The sequence below is a fragment of the Crocodylus porosus genome, unplaced genomic scaffold (genome assembly GCF_001723895.1).
Source record: "Crocodylus porosus isolate Cpor-Errol unplaced genomic scaffold, CroPor_comp1, whole genome shotgun sequence".
Classification (NCBI taxonomy): Eukaryota; Metazoa; Chordata; order Crocodylia; family Crocodylidae; genus Crocodylus; species Crocodylus porosus.
Window position 1 is genome coordinate 37,177,861 of NW_017728951.1, and position 27,714 is coordinate 37,205,574.

The 27,714-nt window shown below is 47.6% G+C and overlaps 1 protein-coding gene across 1 annotated transcript in view; it reads left to right on the forward strand.

Moving 5' to 3' along the window:
• The first annotated feature begins 13,329 nt into the window (after positions 1–13,329).
• The window catches only part of SCD (stearoyl-CoA desaturase), a 26,838-nt gene continuing 12,453 nt past the window's right edge, over positions 13,330–27,714 (forward strand). The window contains exons 1-2 of the mRNA XM_019556066.1: positions 13,330–13,520; positions 17,918–18,197. Coding sequence (XP_019411611.1) covers positions 13,494–13,520; positions 17,918–18,197 — 307 coding nt within the window. The 5' untranslated portion in view covers positions 13,330–13,493. The remainder of the gene's footprint in view (positions 13,521–17,917; positions 18,198–27,714) is intronic.

Sequence of the window (27,714 nt, forward strand, 5' to 3'; positions counted from 1 at the left end):
TGAGGTGCCAGAGGCACACTAGCATTTTGGAGCTCAGACAGGGGCTAGGCAGCTGGAGGCAAAAGGGGCCAATGCCTAAAAGTATAAGAGAGGAGGGGTGGCCTGAGGCCAGGAAGTCTAGGGATGGAGCCCAGGAGGGGCAGTGACCGGGGCCAGGGAACGAGACTGTGGCTGGAGCCCAAAAGCCAGGTGCAACACGGTGGCTTTTAGCTTAACAGACCAGCAAGAGGAAAGGGGAGGAGTCCAAGAAGGCTGAGGCCCCATCAAGGGAGATTGCCTGGACAGCAACACCTTTGAGGCATGAACATGGCTGTAGGGGAGGTTGAAGGCCACAAATAGCCCATAAGGCAGTGGTGCCCAGGGTGGGCACATACAAGCCAGGAAGGCCCACAGTTGTGTCTTTTTGTGTTTTCCTTGTACAGTCCCTGTAAGGCCACAGCCCTCATGTTCAGCACTGCAGAGTTCAGTTTGCTTGTGGCAGTTTTGCAGCACTGGGGACTTCATGCTCTCTGCCATGAGGATCCAGAGGCTTTCCTGGTTCCTCTCCCTCCATATGACTGGGCTGGGTCAAGTCAGAGGCAGAGCAAGTATAAGTTCTGTATACATATATTGAGGCAATTGTTAAGATCCACCCTGGATATGATGCCAGAGAATTATAATAATAAATAACTGCTAGTTCAACCCAGCAGTGTCCAGAGTGTTGTTGCTGAACTTAAAACATATCATCTAGCAACAAGGATGGGATCCCTTGCTAAAAAGACACCCTGAGACCGGGAGACACCATTCTGAGACCTGGCTGTGTTTTGCGATCAGAGGAAAGTGTTTTTTCTTCTTTTTCTCTGTTATGGCTGATATTAGTTAAGGTGGCTACACGGGGACATATAGAAGAATTTGATGTGAGTGGGCGGGGGCCGGGGGGGCTGCTGGAGTAGGGGGGTCAGGGGGACTGGCAGAGGTCCCCCCCATAGTCCCCTCCCCTGCCCCTAGCACTTACCAGCTCTGAGTTGGCTGCAGCTCCCTGCTGCATCTACCAGGGACTGCCTGAATCATGAAAGCTCTCCAAATCTTTTCCAAAGATTCGGAGAGCTTTGAATCGATTGGGACCTCTAAATTGGTCCCCTGATTGTGGAAATTTGGGGTAGCTGCAGTGTAGATGTCCAGTATGGATCTGTTAGACAGTGTCTACCCCTCATTGTTACTAAGGGTTCCCACGAAAGTCTTCTGGGGAGAAAGTCCCAATGGGGAGTCCCTTGGTTCTCACCATTGGGATTCAGTATTCAAGGCACACACAGTCTCTGCACAGAAAGTCTGGAACAGCTTGCAAGGGAGTTTCCCTGGGTGTTCTCCAAGGAATTAGGAACTTACTTAGGTCCACCTGTGATGTTCCAAATGGATCCTGTGATCACCCCTCTCTCTGTGAAGGCTCAGAATGTACCTGATGCAGAATTAAATTCACTGATCGTGCAAGGGGTCCTCAAGCCAATCATACATACAAGCTGAGCCACACCAATTGCTCCCGTTTTAAAACCTAATGGCAGTGTTTGCATCTGTGGAGATTACAAGCACACTGTTAATAAACCACTTAAGCAGGACCCGCATCCATTAACCACTTACTGCCATTAACCAGTTACTATCTGTTCTTGCAGGAGGGAAGGTTTTTTGCCAAACTTGACCTTCCTCAAGCCTATCAGCAATTGATAGTGAATGACAAGGCTGCTGAGGCCCAAACAATAATTACACACCGGGGAGTGTTTCATGTCAAGTTCCTCCAGTTTGGAATGTGGCACCAGGGATTTTCTAGAGGTTCGTGGAGAAAATGCTAGCAGCAATTCCCAGGGTTGTTCCATACTTCGATGATGTGTTGATCATGGGGCTGTCTAGAGGGAAACTCACTGAGAGGCTCAGAGAAGTTTTACAGAGATTTGATAAAGAAGATATCAGAGTAAGAAGATAGAAATGTCAATTGGGAGTTTCCAGTATCAACTTCCTGGGATATCAGATTGAGGCTTCTGGCATTCACCCAGCTGAAGACAAGGTAAAAGCAATACCCGGATGCCCCTATACCAAAATGCAGACATGATCTTCAAGCATCCTTAGGACTTCTTACTTTTTGTCACATCTTGAAAGACAAGGCCACCAAAGCAGAGCCCCTGCATCGCTTACTAGATAAAGGAGCTCAGTAGAAGTGGACTTGCCAGCACCACGAAGCCTTTCAAGGCATCAAGAAGTGGCTGACATCAAACTCTGTCCTTTTTCACTACGATGAGCAGAAGTCACAGTTCATTACTTGTGATGCCTCACTGTTCGGTGTTGGCGCTGTCCTCGGTCACACATTGCCTGATAGCACAGATGCACTTGTTGCTTTTTACTCAAGAACAATGACTTCAACCAGGAGGAGCTATGCACATATTGATAAAGAAGCATTGGCAATCATAGATTGTTAAGGGCTGGAAGGGATATTGCAGATCATCGGGTCCAGCCCCACCACTCTAAGCAGGAAGACAACTTGGGTCAGGTGACTGTCCAGTCTCCTCTTGAAAACCTCCAGGGTAGGTGACTTCACCACCTCTGAAGGGAGTTTATGCCACAGTCTGGATACCCTGACTGTGAAGGAGTTTTTCCTGGTATTAAGCCTGAAGTGGCCTTCCAGGAGTTTATATCATTGCAGGAGTTAAGACATTTTACAGCTATGTTTACAACTATGCAAATTCAAAATCTGAACAGACCACAAACGCCTTCTTAGAATTTTTACTATGGGCAAACCAACTCCTCCTATTTTGTTGCTCCCCATATGCAACTCTGGAGCATCATGCTAAATGCATATGACTATATATTTGTGTACAAACCTGGAGAAATGATTGCAAATGCTGATGCATTGAGCCGCCTACCACTACAAATACCTGATAGTGCTACTCCTCCACCACTGGAAGTCCTCATGCTGGAACCCATGCCAGAAGCCCCTCTTCAGGCTGATCAGATAGCAATGACTGCAAAAGACCCTATCCTTGCCCGTGTCCGCAACTGGGTGTGGAGAGGCTGGCCTGCCGACAAATTGGCTGAGGAATTCAGGTCATTTTCATCAAGTCAGCATAAGCTGTCTGCTCACAAGGGTTGCCTCTTGTGAGGAAATCATGTCTTAAGTCCAGAAGCAGGAAACCAAATCATAGTGACAACACTGCTCGCAGCACATCCAGGCACTGTGAGGATGAAAGCACTGGCTAGAAGTTATGTATGGTGGCCAGGTGACATAGAAAGGGTTGTGAGGGAGTGCAGCAATTGTCAAGCGACCCGTCATAATCCACTGAAGGCACCAGTATCCCCTTCGGAAATGACAATGTGGTCACGCATCCACATTGATTTTACTGGACCTTTTCAAGGTAAAAACTTTTTAATTGTTGTTGACTTGTACTCAAAATGGCTTGAAGTGATTACTGTCTCAACTCTTACATCAACTGCCACTATAAGAGCTCTCCACCAGCTGTTTGCAATCCACGGGGTGCCTGACGCCATCGTTTCTGATAATGGCAGCACATTCACCTCAGCCGAGTTCCAAGACTTTGCCAGCTGCAACCTCATTCGAACTGTTACCATTGCACCTCACAGGCCACAGGCCAACGGGCAAGCTGAGCGAATGGTGCAGACCACAAAAGATGCACTGAAAAGGCTTGTTGTAGGAGGCTGGCCTACCAGACTGGCCAGATTTCTGTTTGCTCACTGGAGAAGTGCCTATCTGTTTCCACCAACTCAAACCCTGCTCCATCACTGTCAGAAGGAAGCATCACTGTCGAGTCTCCAGATAGGCTGACAGGACCGTCATCTGCTGAACCGCTCCTGAGTCCAGTCCTATGGGAAGACCACAGCAGAAGTGGAGCCCTCCTAAATGGTTGACTGACTATCCTGTCTAGGTGAAAGGGGTGTTGTGTTTTATTGGCTTTTCCTTGTACGGTCCTTTTAAGCCCAAAGCCCTCATGTTCAGCACTGCAGGGTTCAGTTGCTTTTGTGGCAGTTTTGCAGCACCGGGGACACCATTTTTCTCTGCCGTGAGGAGCTAGAGACATTCTTGGTTTCTCTCCCTCCACAGGCCTGGACTGGGTCAAGTCAGAGGTAGAGCAAGTATAAGTTCTGCATACATATATTGAGGCAATTGTTAAGATCTACCCTGGATATGATTCCAGAGAATTATAATAATAAATAATTGCTAGTTCAACCCAGCAGTGTCCGGAGTGTTGTTGCTGAACTCACAACATATCACCCACCTAGTGTAAGGACTGGATTGAGATCAGCGGGGTTTGAAAGGGATCTGCTAGCAGTAAGACAGAATAAGGCTTACACTAGGACCCTTGGGCAGCCTCCCTTTCCGAGACAAAAAGGGAGGGTACACTAGAGCCAGAGCAGGGTAGGAGCTGTGTAGTCACCCGAGGGTGTTACAGCCACCCCTGGAAACCCTGTCCTGTTACAGGAGGATCTTAACTTCCTAGATAACTGCTGGAAGAATAATGCAGCAAGACATAACAGGTCCAGCAAGTTCCTAATATTTGTGGAAGACAACTTTTTGTTCTAGATAGGTGATGATATGACTAGGAGACAGGGGCAGATCCAGGATTTCCCAAAGTGGGTTGGCAGGAGCAGCAGCCTGCACTGCAGGGGTGGCTGCACCCCCTGCTCCCAGTCTCCTCTACCCCCACTGGCCTGGGCAAAATTTATGAAGTCCCTAATGCAGGTGAAAACTGCCTCTCCCTTTCCCTTCCTTCTCAGGGGCACACCCCTCCCTTTCTCTTCCTCTTCCTGCCCAACTCCCCTGCCTGCTGCTGCTCCTTTGTCCTCTGCTTAAGGCTGGGGAAGCTCCAGCCAGTCTGAGCAGTGGCTGGGCTTAGCTGGGGAGGGGATTGTGGCAAGAGTGAGGTGGGAGAGTAGTTCCCCCACTCAGCCCCAAAGGGGAAACCCCATCTATCCTTGCTGCCATTGTCTGGGACCCCAGCTGAGTCCAGCACCTGCACGGTGAGTGCTACCCTTTCCATAGCAGGGAAAGTCAGGCAGGGGAGGGGGCATGCCTTTGACCAGGAAGGGAAAGAAAAGAAGGATTTTCACCTGCTTTAGGGGTTGTAAAAAGTCTGCAGAGGCTCCCATGGTGTAGGCCAATCCAAAAGGTGGAGGGGAGGGGGGTGCAGCCACGCCACTGCACCCCCTCTTGATCTGCATCTGCTAGGTCGGAGATCATCTATCTTGTCATCTGTTCTGATGAACAGGGAAGAATTGCTGGAGAATGTGAAAGCGATGGTTTCTTGAGGGGAAGTGATCATGATATGATAGAATTTATGATTCTAAGAAAGAGACAGCATGAGATTAGCAGAACTAAGATGCTGAAATTCAAAAGAGCAGATTCAGAAAAATAGCAGCTCAGTTCCCATGGATACGCAAGCTGAAAGATAAAAGAGCCCAGAAGGGCTGGCAGTTTCTAAAGGGCAAGAAGCTATACCGACAAAATGGAAATTCGAGAAGAATGGAAGGGGACCAATGTGACTATACAAGGCACCTCAAAATTGAAAGGAAATGAACAGGCAGTGGAGGGAAGGGCAAGCCATGAAGGAAGCAAACCAAGAAACAGCAAGAATGTACAGGGACAACATCAGGAAAGAAAAGGTAAAATGTAAGTTACATCTGGCAAGGGAAATTAAAGACAACAAGAAAGACAGAGAAGAAAGACTAAAAAACCTGTGGGTACTTACCTGTCCACACTGCACAGGGAGTAAAATTGTGAACCATCTGTGTGTCAAAAATGGCAATTACACAGGTGGAAAACTGCCATTTGGGCATGTAAGATGAAATAGGTTTCTGCCCTGGATATCTAGGCAAAGAAATCAACCCTGCCTAGAAAATGGACAGTCAATAAACTCTAATAACCTGCTAGTTGCTATTAGGAGTGACAAATCAGGGAAACAGTTCACCTTTCCCAAGCATAATAAGCAAGGCCAAGCAAACCCTTCTTCTTGGTAGTTTTGTTCTGCTGAGGTATTGCCAGCATAACTAGGCCAGTTTGAGGGGTGTTTTTTTCATGTTTCTATCCAGCACAGCTCTATTGTTGAACTTGTGCATTATCAACCAAGACTGTGGGTCAAACCTTCCACTGATGTAAATCAGAACAGTTTTGCTGGACTCAGGTAACCTGCTTTTAAATCCGAGTCCTACAAATGCACATGGAGCTGTTTGCAAGAGGTAACATTAAGCTAAGAGAGGGAGCTCTGTTACCTACATCTCAGCCTGGGAATGAGAAATCCAGCATTTGTGGAACCCCAGCTTCCTGCTTTATTCTCTGTCCTATGTTGCTTTAGGCCACATTTCTGCTACCAACCTTTGTCAGCATAGTTACATTGGTCCTGGATATGAAATGGTGGGTTCCTTGACTGATCTATCTGTGTTGGCATAAGCCCTTAGCATAGACACAAATCTACTGGCCAAATGTTACGCTTGCTGGAATAGCTTTATTTGCTTTGCAGTATCACTTCAAGGTGCACATTTCTGCTAAATATCTACATGTGGAGTGCTTTACCAGCAGTGTATGTACTGGCCTTTCTGTACCAGTAAAGGGCTTTTAATATAGACATGGACCCAGTGGTATAACTGAGGGGGGAAGTGGAATGACCAGGGCACCAACCCTGGGTGCTGCCTTTGTAGGGGGGAGGGGAGCAAAAAAATAGTGCTACTGCTGATAGATGGCCACCTCACCTTCAACAGCATGGCAGCCAGTGCTTCTCCAAGCACCGCCACTGCCCAGGGTACATATTACTAATTAAGAAAAAGGAAAAAAAATGTACAGGGTGCCTGCCTTCATAATTGTTGAACAGAATCCACCTTTTTATCTTGATTGATAATTCAGGACTACACCTTCACCACGAAAATGTACCAAAACTAAAGCACTGGTGAAATTTATGCTGTTTTAATGACATGTTTAAGGAATTATACAATATTATTACAAATAGGATTAATAGTAACTGAACCAGTTTTAAATTCTTAAAATTATTTATCCAAGTATCCAAATCAAGTATTTCCTATCACCATCACATATGAAACCACTTAGAACCCATGTGGTTCTGAATGTATCATTGTTAATTTGGATAAGACAATGCTGTTGTGATTCAACTATGTTTTTAGTATTAGTGAATTAGTATGATCAAACACTAGTGCACACTGATCAAAGCCCCCTTGATGGTCAGGTTTACTTTGAGTAAGAGACTTAGTAGAACTCTGATTATTTGTGTCCGGGCTGTTCGCCACCTGTTTAGAATGCACTGGGTTGCTGAATTAAGCCACTCTGCCACTTCCTGTGGCTTTTGTTTCAGTGGGCACCACTGTTCTGATCAGCTGGAGCTCTTCAGCAATCCTCACACACCTGACTGGAGAAGCAACACCCTTCAAAACCAACTGTAGCACCCCAGTAGGCCAATATAGTTGTTTGTTGTGACTCTGTATATTCTAGTTGGTTTGCAAGCCATCATCTTCACAAGGATAGGGTTAGGAACAGAACCCTATGAAGTATCCAGATTCTGGTGTGTTACAAAGCCCCGTATGGCAGGAGGCGTGATTGTGGGGTTGAGCATAGGATCTTATCATGCCTTATTGCCAGTACCGTGGGAGCCCATGATTGCCATTCTGGGCTCCCCCTGCACTGGCAAATAGGGGACTCACAGCCCCAGCTATGCCCCATATGCAGCCAGAAACTGCTACACATACTGCTAACAGTAGCTGCTATCTCTCAACCACAAGGAATATGATAGGCACCCCACTGCTGGGAGACTGCAGTAGCTGCAGTTTCTCAGCCTGTGGGGTGCCCCCATGGCTGGAAAGTAATGGCTACTGCAGTCTCCTAGTTGCAGGGATGCATGGAGCTCCCTCCCCCCACCATGGCTGGGAGATCATAGCTGCAGGGGCACACCATGGGGGTGGGGAGGGGCTGGGAGATCACAGCCACACCCCACAACTAGGGGGACCTAAAGTCCCACAGCTGCTGGGTGCTGTAGGGGCTGAGAGTCCCTTCAGCTGGAGAACTCACAGCCCCAGCTGGGCATGGTGTATCCCTGTCACTGGGAGCCCAGTCAGCTGTGGCTGCATTACATGTGCAAATTAAAGTTGGATAAACCAGATATGAAGTTAGTACACATTTTTGAGGTCTAACTGTATAGCTGTTTGGACCATTTATAGTGTGATAGGTACTTTGCAAGTGTAGCTGGTCTCAGTTTACTTGCACAATTAATCAGTTAATTGCACACTAGCTGTAATGTGTACAGGGGTTCAAAATGCATACAGAGGTAACTAGAGTTTGGCCAATTATGCTGCACACCTATGAGATAAAAACAAAAATCTGGAATAGTGATGTCACAAGTAAGGTTTCCTTATAGAACATTTTTGTAGTTCTCTCCAATACTGCCTTTCCATTTTGCAGTTTACCTTTGCTGCTAGTGGGTACTATTTGGTAATCTCTGCAAGATAAATAACAGTAGAGGCTTGCTTATCTGTATTTCCCATCTGTGCAACACTGTGGCCTAAGGGACTACTATGTCATAGACTTCACATCTGCTCCTACACTGAAAACTTGTCAGAGAACAGCAAGCGGTGGGTGGTGCTTTCCAGGAGTCTGTTACTGAATGAAATACCAGTAGCTGATTAAGATCCAGGCATTCTTTGCAGATGTCTTCTTAGATAGCCTGTTAATGGACAGCAGCAACTTCATCAGCAGGATCAGGGTCTGAGACTGGCAAGGATATCGGAAAAGAAATACATATGGACCATGATACAGCCAATCCACAAGAAGTTCTGTCACACATGAAGGATAAAACCATTGAGACAATTGCTTGTGTTTAAATAAAATGAGACAATGTGTTCCTTTTCTAAATATTTTAATTAACTGGCTGTGGTAATTAAACATGTCATTTCTAAAAGCAGCCTTAATCATTTCTTTGTCTCTCTGATGTTCCTTATTTTTGTGCTTTTTATAATTTCTTGTAGTCATTTTAATTGTATTAATTGGACAGATTAGGAATGTAATGTCTGCTATAAACATATGCGCATCTTTTTTGTAGTTAGGCTTTGATGCAATGTATTCTACGTTTAGAAACTTTTGATAAAATCTTATGTATGATTTAGCTCTCTGCACATATTTATCCATTTGCATGCGCGCGCGTGCGCGCACACACACACACACACACACACACACACACACACACTAACAGAGTAGTGTGCTACAACAATACATTTATACTTTGTATTTTTACCTAATGGCCACATTTAATGATAGTTCAATGAGAGAGGCTTAAAGCAATAGAACAGCAGATATGTGCATAAATTATACATTATTAAGCAAAATGTCATGGATTGATGAAGCAATCGTACCACTTAGTGGTTCAGGTTCCAGCTGTGGACTCTCAGCTGTCAGTTTCCATGTACAGCGCTAGAAAAAATGTTTTATTTGTCAACTGCTTCTGATGGATATAAAGTTGTAGGGTAGGATATCCAATAAAATCAGCTTGTCATGTAGACCATGGTTTAGCTTTTTGCTGATGTCCAGAGGGGGGCATTGTTCTTATTGTTGTTAAGACTTCCCAGATTAAAGCAATTGTCACAATTTTTCTGTTTGCAGCTGTGACCTGTGACTTTTAATTTCTGTTTTCTTTTGTCTGTTGCCAACCTCCTTCTAACGGCACAGCATAAATGAAATTCCGAATCTGCTCTGGTGTCAGTTGCATCAGAGCCTTCTCTTCTTTGTGTGTGAGCCCTCTGTTGCTAACATTAATTTTGCTTCACAGGATTTCAGGGAGGAATTCTGTAATTTCTTGTGGGCTTCTGTTTCATTGTTTCTAGGAACACTGCATCCTGTTTCTGCAGCAGTGATAATTCAGGCACAGGTTCTGTTGACTAAAGCAAGAGAGCTCATAATTTACTGTAACTGTGTTAATCTACCTGTAGTCTGCCTGACAACCTCTGTGTGATGCTTATCTGCATACCCACCCCGCCATGCTCTTGGTACTTGTTTTATCTGTATAAAAAGGTTTAACCACATTTTAACAGTTTGAATGGAAGAGGACAAGTGAGTTAGGTTTTGTGTACACTGGCCCTGCCTTCTAAAACTGTAAAATTTATAATGGTATCAGTGGTGTACAAGAAATTTGGGTAAAGGTTGCTGAAGGACCAGCACTTAACTATGATTTATGTAGGTTGGAGGATCCTCAACTCAGAAGTAATATGGGAAGCTCTTTCCCTGGGATGGTATTATATTTTGCTATCAAACCTCACAGTGAAAAGTACTTATGATGTGCATATTTGGGTTCAGGTTGAAGCCTATTATCTACTTGTTTCTAAAAGAGGTGAAGTCTGTGGAGTACTTACAGTGAATCAAGTTGAGGCTGGTAAATGTTAGATTCTAGGCACTGTTATACCTTAGGCTGTAAGCCACACATGTGTTAATTGAAAAGAGATCCTATAGATGCCAGTCGGAAGGGACCTCAAACCATCATTGAGTTTGACCCCCTGCCAGTGGCAGGAAAATGTGCTGGGGTTGGACGACCCCAGCCAGGTGCTTGTCCAGTATCTTCTTGAAGACCCCCAGGATAGGGGAGAGCACCACTTCCCTTGGAAGCCCATTCCAGATTCTGGCAACCCTAACCAGGAAGAAGTTCTTTCTGAAGAGATGATGAAATCCTTGAGCCTGCTCCAGGCATCAGAAAGTTGGTTTGCATCACTAACAGAAGTGAAGAGCACTAGTGCCCATACAGCTTCCCCCAGGGGTGGCAGGAAGGGTCAAAGCCGCTTCATGTTGAGCTACACCCAGTACCAAATGTTCCCCCAGGTTGGATGGGATTCTGCGCACACCTCCCAGCTTTCTACATCAACACTGAACAACTTTATCTCATGTTTGTGTATGTTGTGGTACTGCTATAAAGGGTGACCCCACTTCCTAGAGCCATCCTGAATCCAAGTGTACAAAATATTCTTGCGTCCCCTCGTGGGACTGAGAGCCTGGCAGGGGAGGCCCCAAACACACTCTGGCTGCTAGAGCTGGAGCACCACTGTCAAGGGCACCCACCAGAGTGCCCTTTCTTTAAATCTTCTTATTTAAGAAAGCAGGGGACTACAGAAGGTTAAATTTCAAAGTGGGCAGCAGACACTCTGTAAACAGTGCCGCACAGACTATAAATATGATAAAACCTGTGAAAATCGGGGACACTATAAGTCCAATGAATACACACCCTAAGAGGGAGGAAAACAGGGAAAACATTCTGAGAGGCAAAAGACATGAGAGACAGGTTGTTGCCAAGGCAACCAAGAGGGAGAACGAGTGCAGACCACCCATAAAAGTGCAAGCAAAAATAAGAACAGAGGAACCTCCAGGCATCTGCCAAGAATTGCAGACCTCTGAATACTTCTGAACACCTGGCTGCAAGGAGACGCTGTCCTCTGAGACAACGGAAGTTTATGCAAGGTTTTCATTGTGTCTTAGCTTGGGCAACGTTTCTATTGTTTCTTTGTCTTGGGTGTAAAATTGTAAAGTTCTGTACTTACTGGCACATCCATTGAAATCTTCCCCTTAAAGACTCAGCTCCAGAAATCAGGTTATATTGTAAGCACAGAAAAGTTTGTAGCCATAATGACAGCATGGACCAATTTGAAAGGATGTGCATGTTAAATAAAAGCTTGTGATTTTTTTAAGCCAATATGATGGCGGTGATGGTTGGCTCATGGAAGGTGTGAAACATGTGAATAGGGAACTATGGTTCAAATCCCAGAATACTCAAACTAGGGGGCACCTGCCAGGGGTGGATCAAAGAGGGGGTGCAGTGGTGCAGTTGCACCTCCCCCCCCCCTTTGATTTTTGGTCCACCCAGACTTTAAAAGAAACTGCCTAGCAGTGGCAGCAGTCGTTCCATTCAGGCAGCCTTAAAGGAATCACTTGACTTCATGGCTCATTATAAGGGTTGTTGGTTGTAACCATGTTGGTCTAAGGACATGGGCAGACAAGGTTCCTTAGGTAGATGTGATAACTTTTATTAGACCAACTAAATAGTTGGAAAAATTGTTCTTTGCAAGCTTTTGGGCACAAACACCCTTCTTCAGGCACAGGGAAAGCCCAAAGAACCATCTACCCAAAGAAGCTTGCCTTGCTCATTATAACCTACTTGAATCCTTCTAAACTCCTCATTCCACAAGCGTTAATGATCCTTCCTCCTTTTTTAATTGTCTTAATGCTCCACTAATCAAGCTATTCTTTTTTGTACAAATCTATCTGCTATCTGCTCATAGGCGACGCATAGTGGGGGCATGGGGGGGGGGCATATGCCCCCCCTGACAGTGAGTGCTCTGGCTGGTAGGGGGCATGGAGAGCACTAGTGCCCCCCTGAAATTGACTCCGCTGGCACTTACGCTGCTGGTGTGCTTGGCGACCAGCCACCAGGCCACGCCCTCCCCCCCACCTTTTTGCTGGTTTGCTGCTGGTTGACCCCTCCCCCTAGTCACCAGCTGGCTGCTTGGGACCCCCCCCACCATTGTGCCCCACTGGTGCCCCCCCCAGATTGGGAAGACACCAGTCTCCCATGGATCTGTGCCTGGTAATGTATCTCCTATTTCATAGTTTGGCAGGCTGCTTTTAATTCTAGCTAAAAATACTAACTCAGGCCTGGAAATGTTACCTCAAGTGAACGTTAAAGCAGGTGCAGAAATAACTTTCAGTGATGCCTTGGCTGTACTGGTGGGATGCTCAAGAAGGCTCGATGGGTTTGTTTCCTGAATCTGGGAGGGATGCACGTTTCATTTGCCAGACTACAGGACTAATGAAGCACCCCCTTTCCAATAGGTTTGCCTCCTTTTGTCTGTCTTTTTCTAACACACAGCGTAGGATGTAGCAAATTCCTGCACATCTTCCATCTTAACCTGCAGAGCAGTCTTCGGCCCGTAACAGATTAGTCAAGCTCGCGGTTTCTGTTTTGCCCCGAGAGAAAGGGGTGCTGCAGGGGGTATGGATACGCACTCCCCACCTGCCCCCACTCTGCAGAATCCGAGGCGCGCCGTGGCACCGGCTGGGACCAGTCGGCGACGGTAAGGGTGCAGCCCCGCCGGCTCCCGGGGCGCAGCGAGCGGGACCCGCGGCGCCCCCCCGCCCCCAGCCCGCAGCCCCGCGGCCGGGCCGAGCCGGGCACACGCAGCGGAGAACAGCAGATCGCGGGCAGCCAATGGCGAGGGCGGGATGAGGTGGCACCAAATTTCCCGCAGCCAATGGGAGCCGCGGGCAAGTGTGAAGGCATCAGCGCCCAGGCTCGCCCTCTCCATCCCCCCGCGCCGCCGCCGCCGCGCCGCAACGCCCCGCTCCCGCTCCCGCTCCCGGTCACCTCCGCCCAGCCCCGGCGCCGCCCCGGCCGCAGGAGGAGGGACGAGAGGAGAGGAGGAGGCAGGGCGCCGGCTTAAATACCGCGGTCGCCCCCGCAGGTGCAGAGGACGCGCGCGGAGAAGCCATGCCCGCCCTCGTGCTGCAGGAGAAGGTGAGCCCCCGGCGCTCGGCCCCGCCGCCGCTTCCCCCCTTTGTTTCGCGTGGGCCATCCGGGCGGCCGCAGCCCGGGCTCCGTGGCGCAGGCGGCCGCCGGCCCGGGGAAGGCTGCGGCATCCCAAGATGTCGGGGTGGACGAGGAGCTCTTTCTTTGCGCCGCGCGGCGCTGCTCCGACCGGATCCGCGCGGGAGCCCGCGCCGGCGGCAGCAGCCCTGCGGGGCGGGGGAAGGAGCCGTCCAAATGCTGGCGGCGGCTGGAAAGGAAAGGAAATGGCCACTTTTGAAAGATGACTTCGCTTTTCTTCTAGCAGTTGCCCTAAGGGCATGTTCATGTTCAGCCACCCGCTTCTCGTGCCGCTGGCTAGCACCCCGCTGAGACCTGCGCACCGCAGGTCCCAAGCCCAGCCCCTCCCCCTGCTCGGGTCCCTCGCAGTCCCCTCTGTAGCCCTGTTAATGCCTACGCAAGGCAGGAAAGGATTCTGCCCTCTTCTCAGGGCTGGAGGTTTCCTTGTACTTACCTCTGTGGGGATGCGTTTTATTAACAGCTCTCCAGCCTGCTTGCTTTCTGTTGCAACGCTGTGAATAACCCTGTGCTAGGTTGCAGCATGCAAAAATGTGGCTTGAAGCTGAGACTGGGGCCTCACACTGCACCCAGGTAGTGCATCTCTCCAGGGCGTGTGTGTTCCAGTTAGCTGTATATGCTGGCCCTATGCCAGGCGAACCTATTGCGCGCTTGATGATATTGGGGCATAGGGGAGGGGCACATCTGAACTGCAGATGCCAGCTGTAGGCTATTCAGGAATGAAGGGCAATGCATGTAAACAACTTGCAGCCCCTGACTCTGGGCTCCAAAGCAGCACTGCTCACCCCCACCCTCTTCACTGCATAGTAGAGGCAGTGGGAGTCACAGCCCCAAGGGGATGAGTATTTTCTTCTTCCTCCCTGCTTCCTTTATCTCCTGCCAAATGAGCTTCCTTTGTCATGTTTCCTGGACAGAGGTAACTTTGACTGCCTCTGGCCTCAGTAATTTAAGTGTTGTTTGTGTGGGGAAAATTCCCAGTATACTAGCATTGCTACATGGGCTGTAGTCTGCAGTTCATGGCCTTGGCCTGATTCTGGAATAAGAGTGTCTTTTTTTTTTTTTTCTTGCTTCTGCGTCTCATAAAGTGGTAGAAGCTAATCAGAGGGGGGGAAATCCATTGTTTTCATTGCCAGGCGAGTGTCCACACGGGGAGTTTTACTGGCTTAATTGTACCGATGTCACTGTCAGCATTTCTTCCTGTGTAGGCAAGTCCCAGCTCTCCTTGGCCGATTATCACTTGGCAAGGGAGGGACCTATACCTTCCTGCTGAGATGTTGGATGGCTATAACTGGCACTTAGTTTGGGCAGAGCTCTTAGCTGTTTAATCTCAGGATTTGAGAGCAGGCCATCTCCAGCATTTCTGGAAGTTCAGTGGTGCCATGAAACTGCCGTTGGCTAGGTAAGGGAAGAAAGGATGGGGAAAGACGGAGCCCTGTGCCAGGACGCAAAGAACCTGGCTAGCTCCCAGTCCTCGCAGTTGTCGAGATCCACTTAAAGAGGCAGGATATTTGCTGGCATCTGCAGTACAGATGTGCCTCTCCCCTATGCCCCAATCCCATTAAGCGCTCAATAGGTTAGGCTGGCATGGGGCCAGCATATACAGCTAACTGGAACACACACACCCTAGAGAGATGCATAAACTGGGTGCAGCGTCCACTCTTTGTCCTAAATGAAGTGTCGCTGATTCCAAACGGCAGCGGGAAAACCTGGAGGGTTAATCTGAGTGGAATCCCTGAGTGCTTGCAATCCCTCTCTGTGGCAGGGTTACGGCTAAGTTGCTGGTTTCTGCCCTTGAGACAGGGAGGCCATGTAAGCAGCGTGGCCTGATTTCAGTGTCTCCCTCAAGGAACTGGGCCATGGTGAAATGGTGGCCCTGGAGGGAACTCTGCAGCTGGCAGGCATGTAAGTATAAATCAGCTTTAATGCCTTGTCACCAAGGATACAAATTAACCTTCATGGAGCTCAGGGTCAGTCAGGGTCCCTTGGCGTCTCCAAAGACACTGAGCCTAATTGTCAATTGGGTAGCATCCTCTTGCCCAGTTTGCACTGGTGGCAATGTCTATCTAGGCTTCAGGACCATGGAGAATTGGGCCCTTGAGGGGCTAATGAGCACCACTGAGTCCCCTGGAGTTCAAAGGTTCAGCACTGTTGAAAGTCAAGCCCACTGTGCCTAGGTTCAGACCTGAGAGAGGCCCCCAGTGGCAGTGAAAGCCATTGTGCCTGGCTTGGAGGAGAAGCAGCGGATCCAGCGTTTAACTAAAGGATCACAGCTTGTTGGGTCACTCTTTCCTGTGCCTTGTAATATGCACATGTGATTTGGACACTTCTGCTCGTAGTGGGTGGTAGAGCATCAGAAGAATGATTGTTGTCTCTTGGTTACCTCAGCAAGTGGGAAGCAGGATTTGTCAGTTCTGTTTGTAGCTCTACCACTGATCGCTCTGGGCCTTGTCAGACATTATGTTGTAAGCAGAACAAATATTAATTGACTTAGTGTTGTTCAACTTAGTGAAGTTGTACCTTAAGGCAAAAACCTGCTCTGATTTCTCCTCACAGCTGTGACTTGCCACGGAGGCTTGGTGAGCAGAGGAAGGACTAGGAACTAGGGGAAAGACAGACTCACTGCTCCCACCAGGCAGAGCAAGTACTGCAGCCCCAGAGTGCCTTACATCCTCAAGGTTTCCTGCTGCTGCTTAGACCATCTCTACCCTTGCTGGGAGCAGAGCCAACTAGTCCGAGCAGGAAGCACCACCTCCCCACTGCTGCTCACAGCAGCTCAGCTGGGAGCAGAGCCAGTTGGTCCAGCAGAGCCAGTGTGAGCTGCAGTGGAGAGGCAGTGCCCCATCCCCCCACTCAGATGGGTTAGCTCTGCTTCCGCTGGGAGCGGAGTTGGTGTGAGTGGCAATGAGGAAGTGGTGCCTCCCTGCTTGGACCAGCTGGCTCTGCTTCTGGCAGAGTCGATGTGAACGGTGGTGGGTGGTACTGCAGCCAGCAGGTGCTCCAGGGTTGCAGTGTTTGCCCTGCTGGGCATCCCCGGAGGGCAAGGCACTATGCCTGGGCCCGCTGTGCCCCAGCGTCCCCACTTGCTCACTGCCTCTTGGGATGCTAGAGGACTTCAACAGAAAAGCTGTGAAGAGCGGCCGTAAGTTAGGAGCAAAATTAGGCAGATTAGGGATAATCCTGCCCTGGAGTGGCGTAACTTTAAGATGAATAATGAGCGCTTTAAGTCGCTTAAAAGGGGTTAGCGTGCAGCCAGTCCAAGACTTAAGAGCTCCAGAAGCCGCTTTAAATTACCATGTAACAAGGCTGTCTGTGGCCTCAGGTAAATCACTTCTCTTTCCTGTGCTTTAATTGTCCCATCTACAAAAACTTACCAGCAGCCAGGCAGTCTGAACTTCAGTGACTAACTGGGAGCATTCAGTATTCATCTTGTACTCAGTCATTCTTATCTACAAAACTCAACGCACAGACCTAAGATAAATCCGTATTATAGTACTATGCTCCAGGTAAGGAAACTGTAATACAGAAGTTTGGAAAGGAGGTTGCTAGGTTTTACCCAGTAAAGTTTGAACTGCCTGAGTCACTCCTTCAGGCAGGATGAGAGAGATTCAGGATTAATATTGGTGATCAAAAAGTGATCAAAACTGCACATCTTAATTTTCTTCACTGCACTGCTAGGTTGCAAGGTTACTTTTATTGCTAATTAATTACAAAATGAGCTCAGCTGATGGTTCCACAGATCTGTGTATGATCAACATAAAATGTTCTGTTAGCAAAGCCAAATGGAAAGAAAACATTCCTCGTAGCCTGCAGAGAACTCTCCATCCCTTTGAACATGGATCAAGGAATCTGTGCTTGGAGGGGAAAAGTCTTGCATTTCACCCTCTGGAAGACTCACCCTCTCCGCAAAGAGTCAGCTCCCTTGGCTGAAGCAGGACAAAATTGGTGAATTTGGATGAAATCTCTCTCTCTTTAAGGGCTGATTTCCTCCTATGGGAATACATGCTGCATGTATGAGTTCTGCTGACCCTGTCTGTACAGCCCCAGAGAGAGTCCTGCAACCACATGTAGGAGACTTTCAAGACCATTCTTTTCTCTCTGCACCACGTCCACCCCCCTTTCTCCCAGGATATAATATGGTGGTCTGTGATGGAAGGTCAGTTCCTGAGGAACTCCTATAGCTCTGGGTGGACTTCTGATGCTTTCTGACCTAGGAGATAGATGTAGATAATCCAGAGCCAGTTCCTCTTGATCCCTGTAGTAAAAACCAAACTACAATCTGTGCAAGGTCTTGTTTTTTATCTTTATACCAGCTCTCCAAGGATTTCCCTTCAGCCACCAGCACCCTTACTGCAAGGGTGACAAGGAATGGGGAAGCAGTCATGGAGAAGAACTTGTCCAACCTTGAGGAAATGTCAGGTGCCCATGGCATGATAGATGACATCTTTGATGAGAGCTACCGTGAAAAGGAGGGCCCCAAGCCTGCCAAAAGATATGTCTGGAGAAATATCATCCTTATGTCTATGCTGCATATAGGAAGCTTATATGGGATCTACCTGATACCCTCAGCAAAACTGATGACTCTGGGATGGGGTAAGTGGAGGAACTCCTTTATTCTTCTTTGTGTATGTGAGCTTGACTGATCAGTGAGGTTATTCATTTGCCTGGGCCCTCATACAAAGGTGTAGGAGGAAACTGGGTTTGGATAGTGTTGAAATGATGCTCGGTTTAGTTCACAAGTGGTTTTGGTGGTTTAATATCTGTAGTTCACTGGGAGATCCCTGGGAGGAAAGGAGATGGCAGAGAAGTACAAGTCATTAATAGTTTAAAAAGTGAATTCTAATGCATAGGCAAAAATAAAGGTGGGATCATGGCTGGGTGGGAAAGAGATTTCCTATACTGAAGAACACTTCTTGGTTCCAGATATATTTTTTTTCTTTTCCATTTAGTATTTTTTCCCACTTTTCACTCAACCTTCATAGCCCCCATCCAAGGTAGTCATATAGGGGCCTTCTCTGAACCTGCCCACTTCTGATGTTCCCTGTGACTTCACCCCCCAGCCCATAGCTGATGATAATGAGCTGAAGAATCATGATACACCTTTGTTTCTGATTTTGTACACTGGGTAGGAAGAGAAATGAGTAGGTATGGGGAGAGAATCATAGCCATCTCAGGAGACCCTGAGATTTCCCACAGCAGTGCCCTCCCAGTGTGCACAGACTGGGTAGGAGGGGCAGAGAGCAATCCAAGGAGCTAAGAGGACACAGGTAGGATCTGTTCACACTCCCTTGGGGGGCACAGATGTTTCTCTCTACCTCTCAGAGGATCACATCAGGCCTTACATGATCAGGTAAGTAATCTGCTCTCTGGGGCTCCATTTTTGTCTCTTGCTTTGGCCCTCCAACTCTCAACCCATCTCTCTCTTACAGGGGGCATTAATCCCTAAACCGTGCTGTATTCTCCCCTCTTTCTCTCACTCTGCAGCACAGATGTGGCTAATTTGTGCTCTCACTTCGCTACCTATCTGGCCTCAGGGCTGGTGCCCTTGGCTGGCACCAGTGAAGTTCCCTGGGTTGTGCTGGGATGAATGATGCCTGCCATAGTGAAGACCAATAGATCTGGTCACATGGAAGCAGGGAACTCCCAAGCCCCTCTGGGAGGAGCTCCCTCCCACATCAATATTCACCTTCTCTATTTTCTTAAGCAACCAGGTCACAACGGGGCCAGGGGTTCCCTGCTGCATTAGGGATCGGAGCGTTGTTTGCAAGCATCCATCTCGGATCTCTTCCTTCCCCATCCACTCGGTAACAGGCTGCCCTATTTCTGAGTCAAATGGCCTGCAAATCCGTGGATGGTTGAGCTGAGCTGCAGAGGTTCATGGGGGGAGAGATGGGAGGACTGGGAATTCAGTGCAACATGCCTGAAGCTTACAGAGGTGTCAGAATGGGTTGGTTTCAGGGAGGATTAAGCCAGTAGGATCTGAGTCTTGGTAAATAGCAAGTAGCACATCATACAGGTGGCTACTACCAGCTGCAGGCACAGGAGGTGGACCTGTCAGCCACATTTTCATTCTACCATGGTGTCACCCAGAGCACAGGATGCTCCTGGGACTCACCCATGTGTGGACTAGATAAGGGATATGTACCATGGCAATGACTCTTTAGGATGAGAGGCTGAAGACTTTAGAGAACTGGGGATCAAGCTGTGTGTAGTGTGAAGTCAGCCCTAGACTGATCTGTTATGAGAGTAGTACTGCAAGCTGTGGATGAGAATGAGAAATCCCTTTGGAATAGATGGGTGTCCAGCTCAGAGGATGGGTTCTTTGCAATGGTAACCGGTGTCCCAAAATACTTCCCCCTCTCAGATTTTCAAATAACGCAACATCCCCAGGCAGAGCATAGCATTGAACTTTCTTCTCCCAGCATCTCCCATGATGACATGTATGGAGCACTTATGACAGTGATTGTACCACAATTTTGAAAGCTTAGTCCTGTAGGCATGGAAACAGACAGTAGATGAAATTCTGGGGTAAAACTCAGGGACAAGGCACTGCAATATAACATACCCTGTTAGAACCAGGAGAGAGGATATTAATTGGCTGTTAGGAGGGCATGTAAAGAAGAACACTACATGGAGTTGAATCAGAAGGAGGAAAACAGAATAGTCAGCCAAATTGGAAAGAGCCATTCCCCAAGGGCAATATAAACATCCCTGTTCTCGCAGGTAGAGATGCACCTTACAGGCTAACTGAATCAGACATACATAAGCTGTAGCTAACAAAAGCTCACTTCATCAGATGCTTTGTTCTTAATAGGAAATGCCAGGGAGTCGAGTTGTTACACAAGTAGTATCCTCTTATGAGAGAGGGGAAAAGGAACGGTTGAAGCTGCAAGGTGGAGTTGACTTGGAGGTTAATTCTTTTATCGCTTCCCTGAATGTACAGATAAAAACAGCGAGCCTAACACTTGAGCAAACCTGCCAAACTTCATTAGGCTGCACCTCGTATAGCCAGAGGCTGTCATTGACAAGTGAGCCACCCTGATGGGTGGATGGGATCAGCCCCACTGTGCTCTCTCACAGCTGCTGCCCAGTGCTGGAAGCAAACCTTTCCTTGAATCAACTGAAGGCCAGCCAGGATCTGGGCTTGATCTGAAAATCTCTCTACCATGAGACTTTTTCTGCAGAGCTTTCAGCCTCTGACTAGGGGACTGGAGCAATTTATACCAGAGACTCCAGGTCTCATTTGAGCCTGAATTACACCAGAGCAATCCCATTGACTGCAGTAGTGTTACTCTGGATTTGCACTGCTGGGACCAAAGGCAAAGCCAGACCCTGTGTATTAAGGGTGTTTGGCTGGGCCCACTTGGCAAACCAGACAATTGGACAGTTCCCTGAGAGATCTGGCGGCAAGCTCTTGCTTTGCTGTCCCTTCATGTCATTGCCCAGCTGGTGCTCCTCTCCAGCTGTTTTGCCCCTGGACAGCATCATCCAAGCTGCTTGGAGTTTGGAATGGTTCAAGGCAATGATTCTCAATCATGGTGCCACAGCACCCTGGGGTGATGTGAGATTAAGGGTGCTGCACAATATTAGCACTGTTAGGTGTGCAAACACCTATGCATGATTCACAAGATAAACCCAGAGATTTCATATAGGAATCCAGAATATCAAAATGATCCAGATGTGTCACAGTCTTTGCAACAGAAGAATTTCTCCATTATTTTTATGTAATCAAGAAACAAGTGACAGCCAAGAGCTGGCATATTTTTCCAAGCAGTGGCTTGAGTCTAAAGAGGAATGCCTAGAGTGTAAAAATTTAGCAGAGTTTGTGTTAAACATATGAGCTCCTGGGTGCTCTTGGATCCTTGCCTACAAAGAGTGGTAAAGGGTGAGGGGGTGACAGGTGCTAACATACTGATGCTGGCTTTACCCACTAGTACAGCTTTACCCAAGAGCAATGAAGATGCGGTAGCATGGATGTTAGCATGCCCTAACCACCAGAATGCAAACCCTCCAGAGACGTTGATGTACGTGCCACTTACTAGCACATAACTGCACCTTCATTGCTCTTGTTACCTGTTCCAGATCAGTGAAGCTTGCACCTAGACATGTACCTATGACTTCCTTTTGTCAGGTAGATATCCACTTAACCTAGATGCCCTATATATGTCAATCCCAGCAGAGTTGGCTCTGCTTATCTGCCTGTTGTGACAACTAAGTCCTGTTCTGTGTGACTTTTTGGGACTTTTTCCTTTCTTCTTTGCCAAGCATGGACATTGGAGGTCCCATTGACACTTTCACTGAGTCAGGAGCTTGTGCACACTTTCTTGGCTTAAATCCATCTTACCTCTGACCAGGTGCAAGTGCCAATGGCCAGCCTTCAACCCCTCTCTGGAAGTGGCTGCACAGTTCCTGTCAATATATAGTCTGACTGTTTGGGAGTGACAGGTGTTGAGTAAGCACAAAGTGCCAGATCCTAAGCAGCTGCCAACTGGCATAGCTCTACTGCATTTGCTCTTTCAGAAGCTGGCCTGAATGAGTGTGGCTGGAGTGTGGAGTCCAAGGATGGAGAGGGGAGGCTCCACCTGTTTTCTGTCTCTTGAATGACAGATGTTTATATTGGAAAAAGACCAGGTAGATCATCTTGCCTGGCATCCTGGGACCCAGTCAGGATTCTTCCCAACAGTCAGTTTCCCAATGAGTCATCCCATCTGGTTTGCAAGTTTCTCTGCATTTCCACAGATCTGGCTGCCCAGAAATCTCTCCTAGTCTTTTCACTTTGCTTACCTTCATAGTTTTGTTTCCTAGGTATGCTTCTGGCCCCTGTAACTCTTACTAACTCGTTGCCTTATTATGAGTGCAGAAGGTACTACCATCCACATTTTATAGATAGGGGAACAAAGCAAAATTATGATCACCCTAAAGCCTCTCAGAACACCTGTGGTAAAGCAGGTTTGCCAAGCCGTAGGCAAACATTGACTCTTCCTTCCTTACTCTTTGGAGTGCCCCCTCCCCCCTGCTTCCTCCCATCACCTTCTTCAAAATATCTGCATTAGTCATGGCTCAGAGCACCTTTGACAATAACACTATTGTGCACTGCAGTGCTTAGGACTATTGAGCATTGCATTTTTATAAGAAGCTATTTTTACTTCAGCCCTGTCCACCCTGTGTCCTCGATGGTCACACCCTGTTACCCTGCAGAGACCAGGCAACATTCTGGCTATGCCCCCTCTCATTTTCAGTTTGCCAGGCTCCGCATACTAACTTCTCTTCGATCATCACTTAGGCTGCTGACAGATGTGGCAGGGGGCAGGAAATGCGTTTTACCAGAAGTAACAGCAGGTTAGTTCAACCCAGCTCTGCAGCACCTGTATAAATTGCATGTTTCAGCAGGGCTTTTTGGCACCTTTATCTAATAGTCAATTCAATCAGCTATTAATTTAAAAACACAAAAAAGCCCCACTGAAGCGCCCAATCTATACAGACATTGGATGAACCAGATCAAACTAACATGGTGCCTCTTTTGGGCATGTGCTGGGCTCAGTGCGGGGGCACGCAGAGTTTGAAGTAAAGTGCCTTGCGGGGGGAGGGGGGTTGTTTGTTTGTTTGTTTTTTTTTTTTTACAGCTGTAAGCAGCCTACATTGTGTCCCCCCTACCCTTCCTCCATTGCTGTTTGCCCTTCTGAGTTCCAGCCTGGTTCGAGTTTCATCCCTGATCTCTTTCTCTTTAGTTGCACAGAACTGCACAGTATTGTAGGCACAAGGAAGTCTCCCCAGTGCAGGGGCTAGCACTTCCCTTTGGTCTCTCAGTATTGTTGCTTCCTGTATGTCTTTTTTCCCATTGTCCTCAGATGCTTACTCTCCACCTCAAACGTCCTACTTTTATTTCCCAAAGCCAAATCTTGTTTGATGTTGTGGTTGTGGGCCATCTGCAGTCTTATTGGGGCTGAGGCACAGACGGTAATGGGGGTGGGGATGGAGCTGACATCTGAGTTGAGGCAGAATCCAGACTGAGCTAGAGGCCAAGAACTGCAGTGTCCAACTCGGGGATCAAAATCCAGAAACAGTGATCAGGATGGGGTTGGAGACCAGGAGATGGAGAGTCTAGGATATGAAGGGCAGCCAGATAGGCTTGGGGGACAAAGCTGAGGCAGGAAGCAGAGTCCAAGCAGTTTCCTGACCCTGCACTTCTCCTGCTTCAGGAGTAAGATATATTGTGCAGCTGCCTTAAATCTGGAGCCCTGGCCAATTAAGCACACCAGCTAAGAAGCTTCCTCAGCTCTAGCTGGAGCTGCCGAGCTTCTCAGAGTGCTTAACACTCTGTTGATTGGTCTCCTCACCAGCACTTGAAACTTAACTCTTACGCAAACCACACAAACCAGGAACAGTGGTATGAAAAGGTGGTGTAAAGCTCCTATTCCCACTCCCTTGATCTTGGGGGATTTTTCACCCCTGCAGTCCTCCTGTAGTAAAGCATCCTGAAGGTTGCTCTAACCCACTTAGATCTGCCATGGCCATAATGGGCTGTAAATGCCACCCAGAATTGGCAGAGCACCATGGTACATTGTGTCCAAACAAGGCCTTCTGCTTTCAGCACAGCCAGTAGCAGGAAGAAGATGAGGCTTACTCATGTCTATGCTGCCACACCCTTGCTGTGAGGCAGTCCTTCTTGGGGCATTTAGGCAGCGCTTGTAGCTCAAAACCCCAGCATTGCAATACAAACCAGCTGCACAGCACCCAGGGATCTATTCCCATATTACCTACTCACTCCAGATGGTCCCTTGTTGCTCTGTCCTCTGAGCTATTGGCCACACCTCCCAATATGGTATTGTCTGCAGACTTAATTAGCATGATGCTAGTTTCTCCCTATCCAGCTGAGAAAAGAAGTTAGGGTATTTCTGGACAGAGATGTCAGGGTTTAGTTTTTCCTATAGTCAGTCCTTCTAAACACTCTTCTTCCCTTACTGAAACCTGTGCATACACAGGACATATGCTGATGTTGAGCTATGGAAAATGCGTCCAAAACAACAGCTTTCTGCATGTTCTGAACATTGATGGCCGCATCCAAGCCAAGGGGTTTGCCATTCAGTATGTCCTGGGCAGAGTTCCCAAGGTGCCTGTGACAATTGCTTTCAGCCTTTCCTCTCCATGTTTTCCATTCTTAATGTCTCATATTTGGAGAATGGATCTTCCTTTTCTGCCAGATGTTTACCCCACTGCTAAACCAATACATGAGAACTTTTTGCACCCGTGGTCCTGACGTTTTCTGAAAACCAGGGGAATGTCCAGTTTGCTGGGTCCACCAGTCGATCCAGCTGTAGGTTTCTGGCTTCCACCTGTCTAACTATTTATATCATCATCTCAGCAGCATCCTCATCATCAACCACATTATTACTGCTGCTACTCCTACCTTTGTGACGAATGGTTGCACAGGACACTTTATTGCTAAATGCTGCACACGGAGAATCCAAAGAGAGCTCCACCCCAAAGAGCTTACAATCTTCTTGTAAGATGAGTTGCAGCAGGTGGAATCAGGTTGGGGGACACAAGGGTGTAGTCACAGCCGTGCCTGGTGTAGTAAGCTGGGGTCACACAGCTCCAGCTGAAGTAAGTGTGAGCTGCAGGTACTCAATGTCTTTGAAAAATCCGTTCCAGGATGTTGGGCACCCAAGATTTTCCAAATTTCAGCCTTGGGCTCCTGCCTGAGGCTGTGCAGTGAGTTGGCAAGAGAGCTGGATTTACAAGACCTGGCTCCAGGACATAGGCTAAACCCAGCAGGGACACTTGTGCTCTCTTCTGCCTAAGTCTCAGCACTGCCCATTTCCCTTTTGTTCTTCCCCTTCCTGTATTTGTCTGCTGTTCATCCATCTCTTCCCCTGGGACATGATCTATCCCCATCATATAGTGGGGGTTTGTATCAGAGACGCAAACCTGGCTTGCTTCTTCTGTAACTGTGGTTCCCTGAGACCCTCCATTATTCTGTTGGCTTTTTGCAGTACTTTATCTACAAAATAACAGCACCAACGAGAGCTGGCCCACACTTCCTCAGGCCTGTGTTCAGGGCTAGAAATAGGGCTCATTTGTTTTTGATTGCCATTAAAGTTGAATGAAGATCCTACAGTCCCATTTAGTGTCCAAGACACTCTGTCTCCTCTTGCACAATGTGACCTACCCCTAAAAATGATCTGATCTGGATCTGTGCCTTGTTTGCTGGTCCAGGATGCCATTTAATCACATAGTCACTAGTAGAGAGCATATGGTCTTGTGGATAAATAGATGAACTGGACTTCTGAGTTCTACTCTTAGCTCTGTCATGGACAAGCTGTGTGACTGTGAACAAGTCAATAAGCCCGTTGAGTATAAATGGGTAGGTAAAGCTGCACCTTGTGATCTAGTGTCAATAAAATGTTCACATAGTACCTTGTGTCCAGATACCTACAAGGATGCTAGTGATTTCCCTATTTCTCAGAAGCCTCACACTCTTCAACCCTCTCTTCTTGCTCCTTTTCATGCTTATAACAGGGTTCTAGAAAAGAGAGCCAGCCAAAAGCCGCCCTCTCACCCTGATACTGAGACAGTGGATGTGCTTGACTGAACATTCTCACTTTTTTGTTCCTGTCTAATTCTAGTAGGATCCAGCAACCTGTCAAAATGCAGTGAGTCATGCTCCTGTCAGAAAGAGGAAATACCAAGAGCTTCCTGGCAGGAGCCCAGCTCCTGACCCAGCTTTGCATATCCAAGCACTTCCACAAACAAAAGCCAAGCATCCGGGTGCTTTTTCAAAGACAAGACTAAGCCCCACACCTTTTGATGGCTTTCAGGAAAGACAAGTAAGGACAGGTTTAAAACTCAGGAAAATTTTTTCTGAATGGTTTGAGCCAGTCCTTGGCCTCTGAGAAGTGCTTAAGAAGATCACCAAGGAGTCCAACATGGTGTTTTCCTGTCAGCAAACCAAATACAGACCAGAAACAAAGCCCCAGGTCCAAACACCTCCCTTCCTTCCTCTCTTCACCATTTTGGAAGTCCAAGTTGGAGCTTTGTGGCCGAGGGGGACATCTCTATAAACATTGCTTATCATCTTGTGTTATTTTCTGCTACAGGCTTACGCTGCCTCTTGATGTCTCCCTCTTCCAGCAGATTTCTGATTTTTTACCCTAGTGGCATGAATCTTCACATAGATGCAGATGCAGGAGAAAGTGACTGGAAGCTTACTTTCAGGAGTGGATGGGGCAGCCAATAGAGAAATTTGAAGAGGGGAGAGATGTGATCAGCTCAGCAGACAAGGAAGATAACTGTTGTGGTGGTGTCTTGTAGAGAGCTGAGTGAGATGTATTTTACAAGCCAGAGGAGAAAGTAATATCAACTGAGGCAGAACCTGAGCCTGAAAACAGATTTGGCTGTGAGGCTGGAAAGAAAAAGATCTTTGAAATACTGAGGAAGCAGTATTGAGAGACTAATAGATTAGCCATTGATCAGTTTGAACTAAAGACCAGCATGAAAACACATGGGCATGTCTCAAATCCAGCAAATCTTTAAAAATGTGCAGGATAACTACACTTGTCATTCTTTATCTTAACTGCTAGCACAATGCACTTTGCTGGCATTCAAGGCAGGTTTGGTTAAAGGCAAGTTAACTGGCCGTTAGGCATTACCAAACCAACACATGATTCCTGCTCATTCACATCTGCGGAGATCAGTGAATTTTTAGTAAAGAGGAAGTTTCCCACAGGGGATTTTGGGAGGTGAAGCTTACCTTCCTCCAGAACGCTGAGCAAACATAAATTATTTTGGTGTATGTGAGTGCAGCCTCCATTATCTTTAGGCTGATGATTGCATAAGTGGAAAGGTAGGATAGCAAAGGACCTTGTTTCTTTTGTCAAAGTATTCAGCTCTTCCTCCTTTCGTAGTTGTTTGTTTTTCAAGTGCAGGTCTAGGTTGCAGTTCTCAGCTAATACCCAACACTCAAATGAGAAGATACCAGTCTAGCTTTAGGGCCAGTTGCTCTAGGACTAAATTAAATTGGCAGGATGATGGTTTGAGACAGAAATGTTCACAAACAGATAGTTTCATAGTTTGTAGGGTCGGAAGGGACCTGAGCAGATCATCTAGTCCG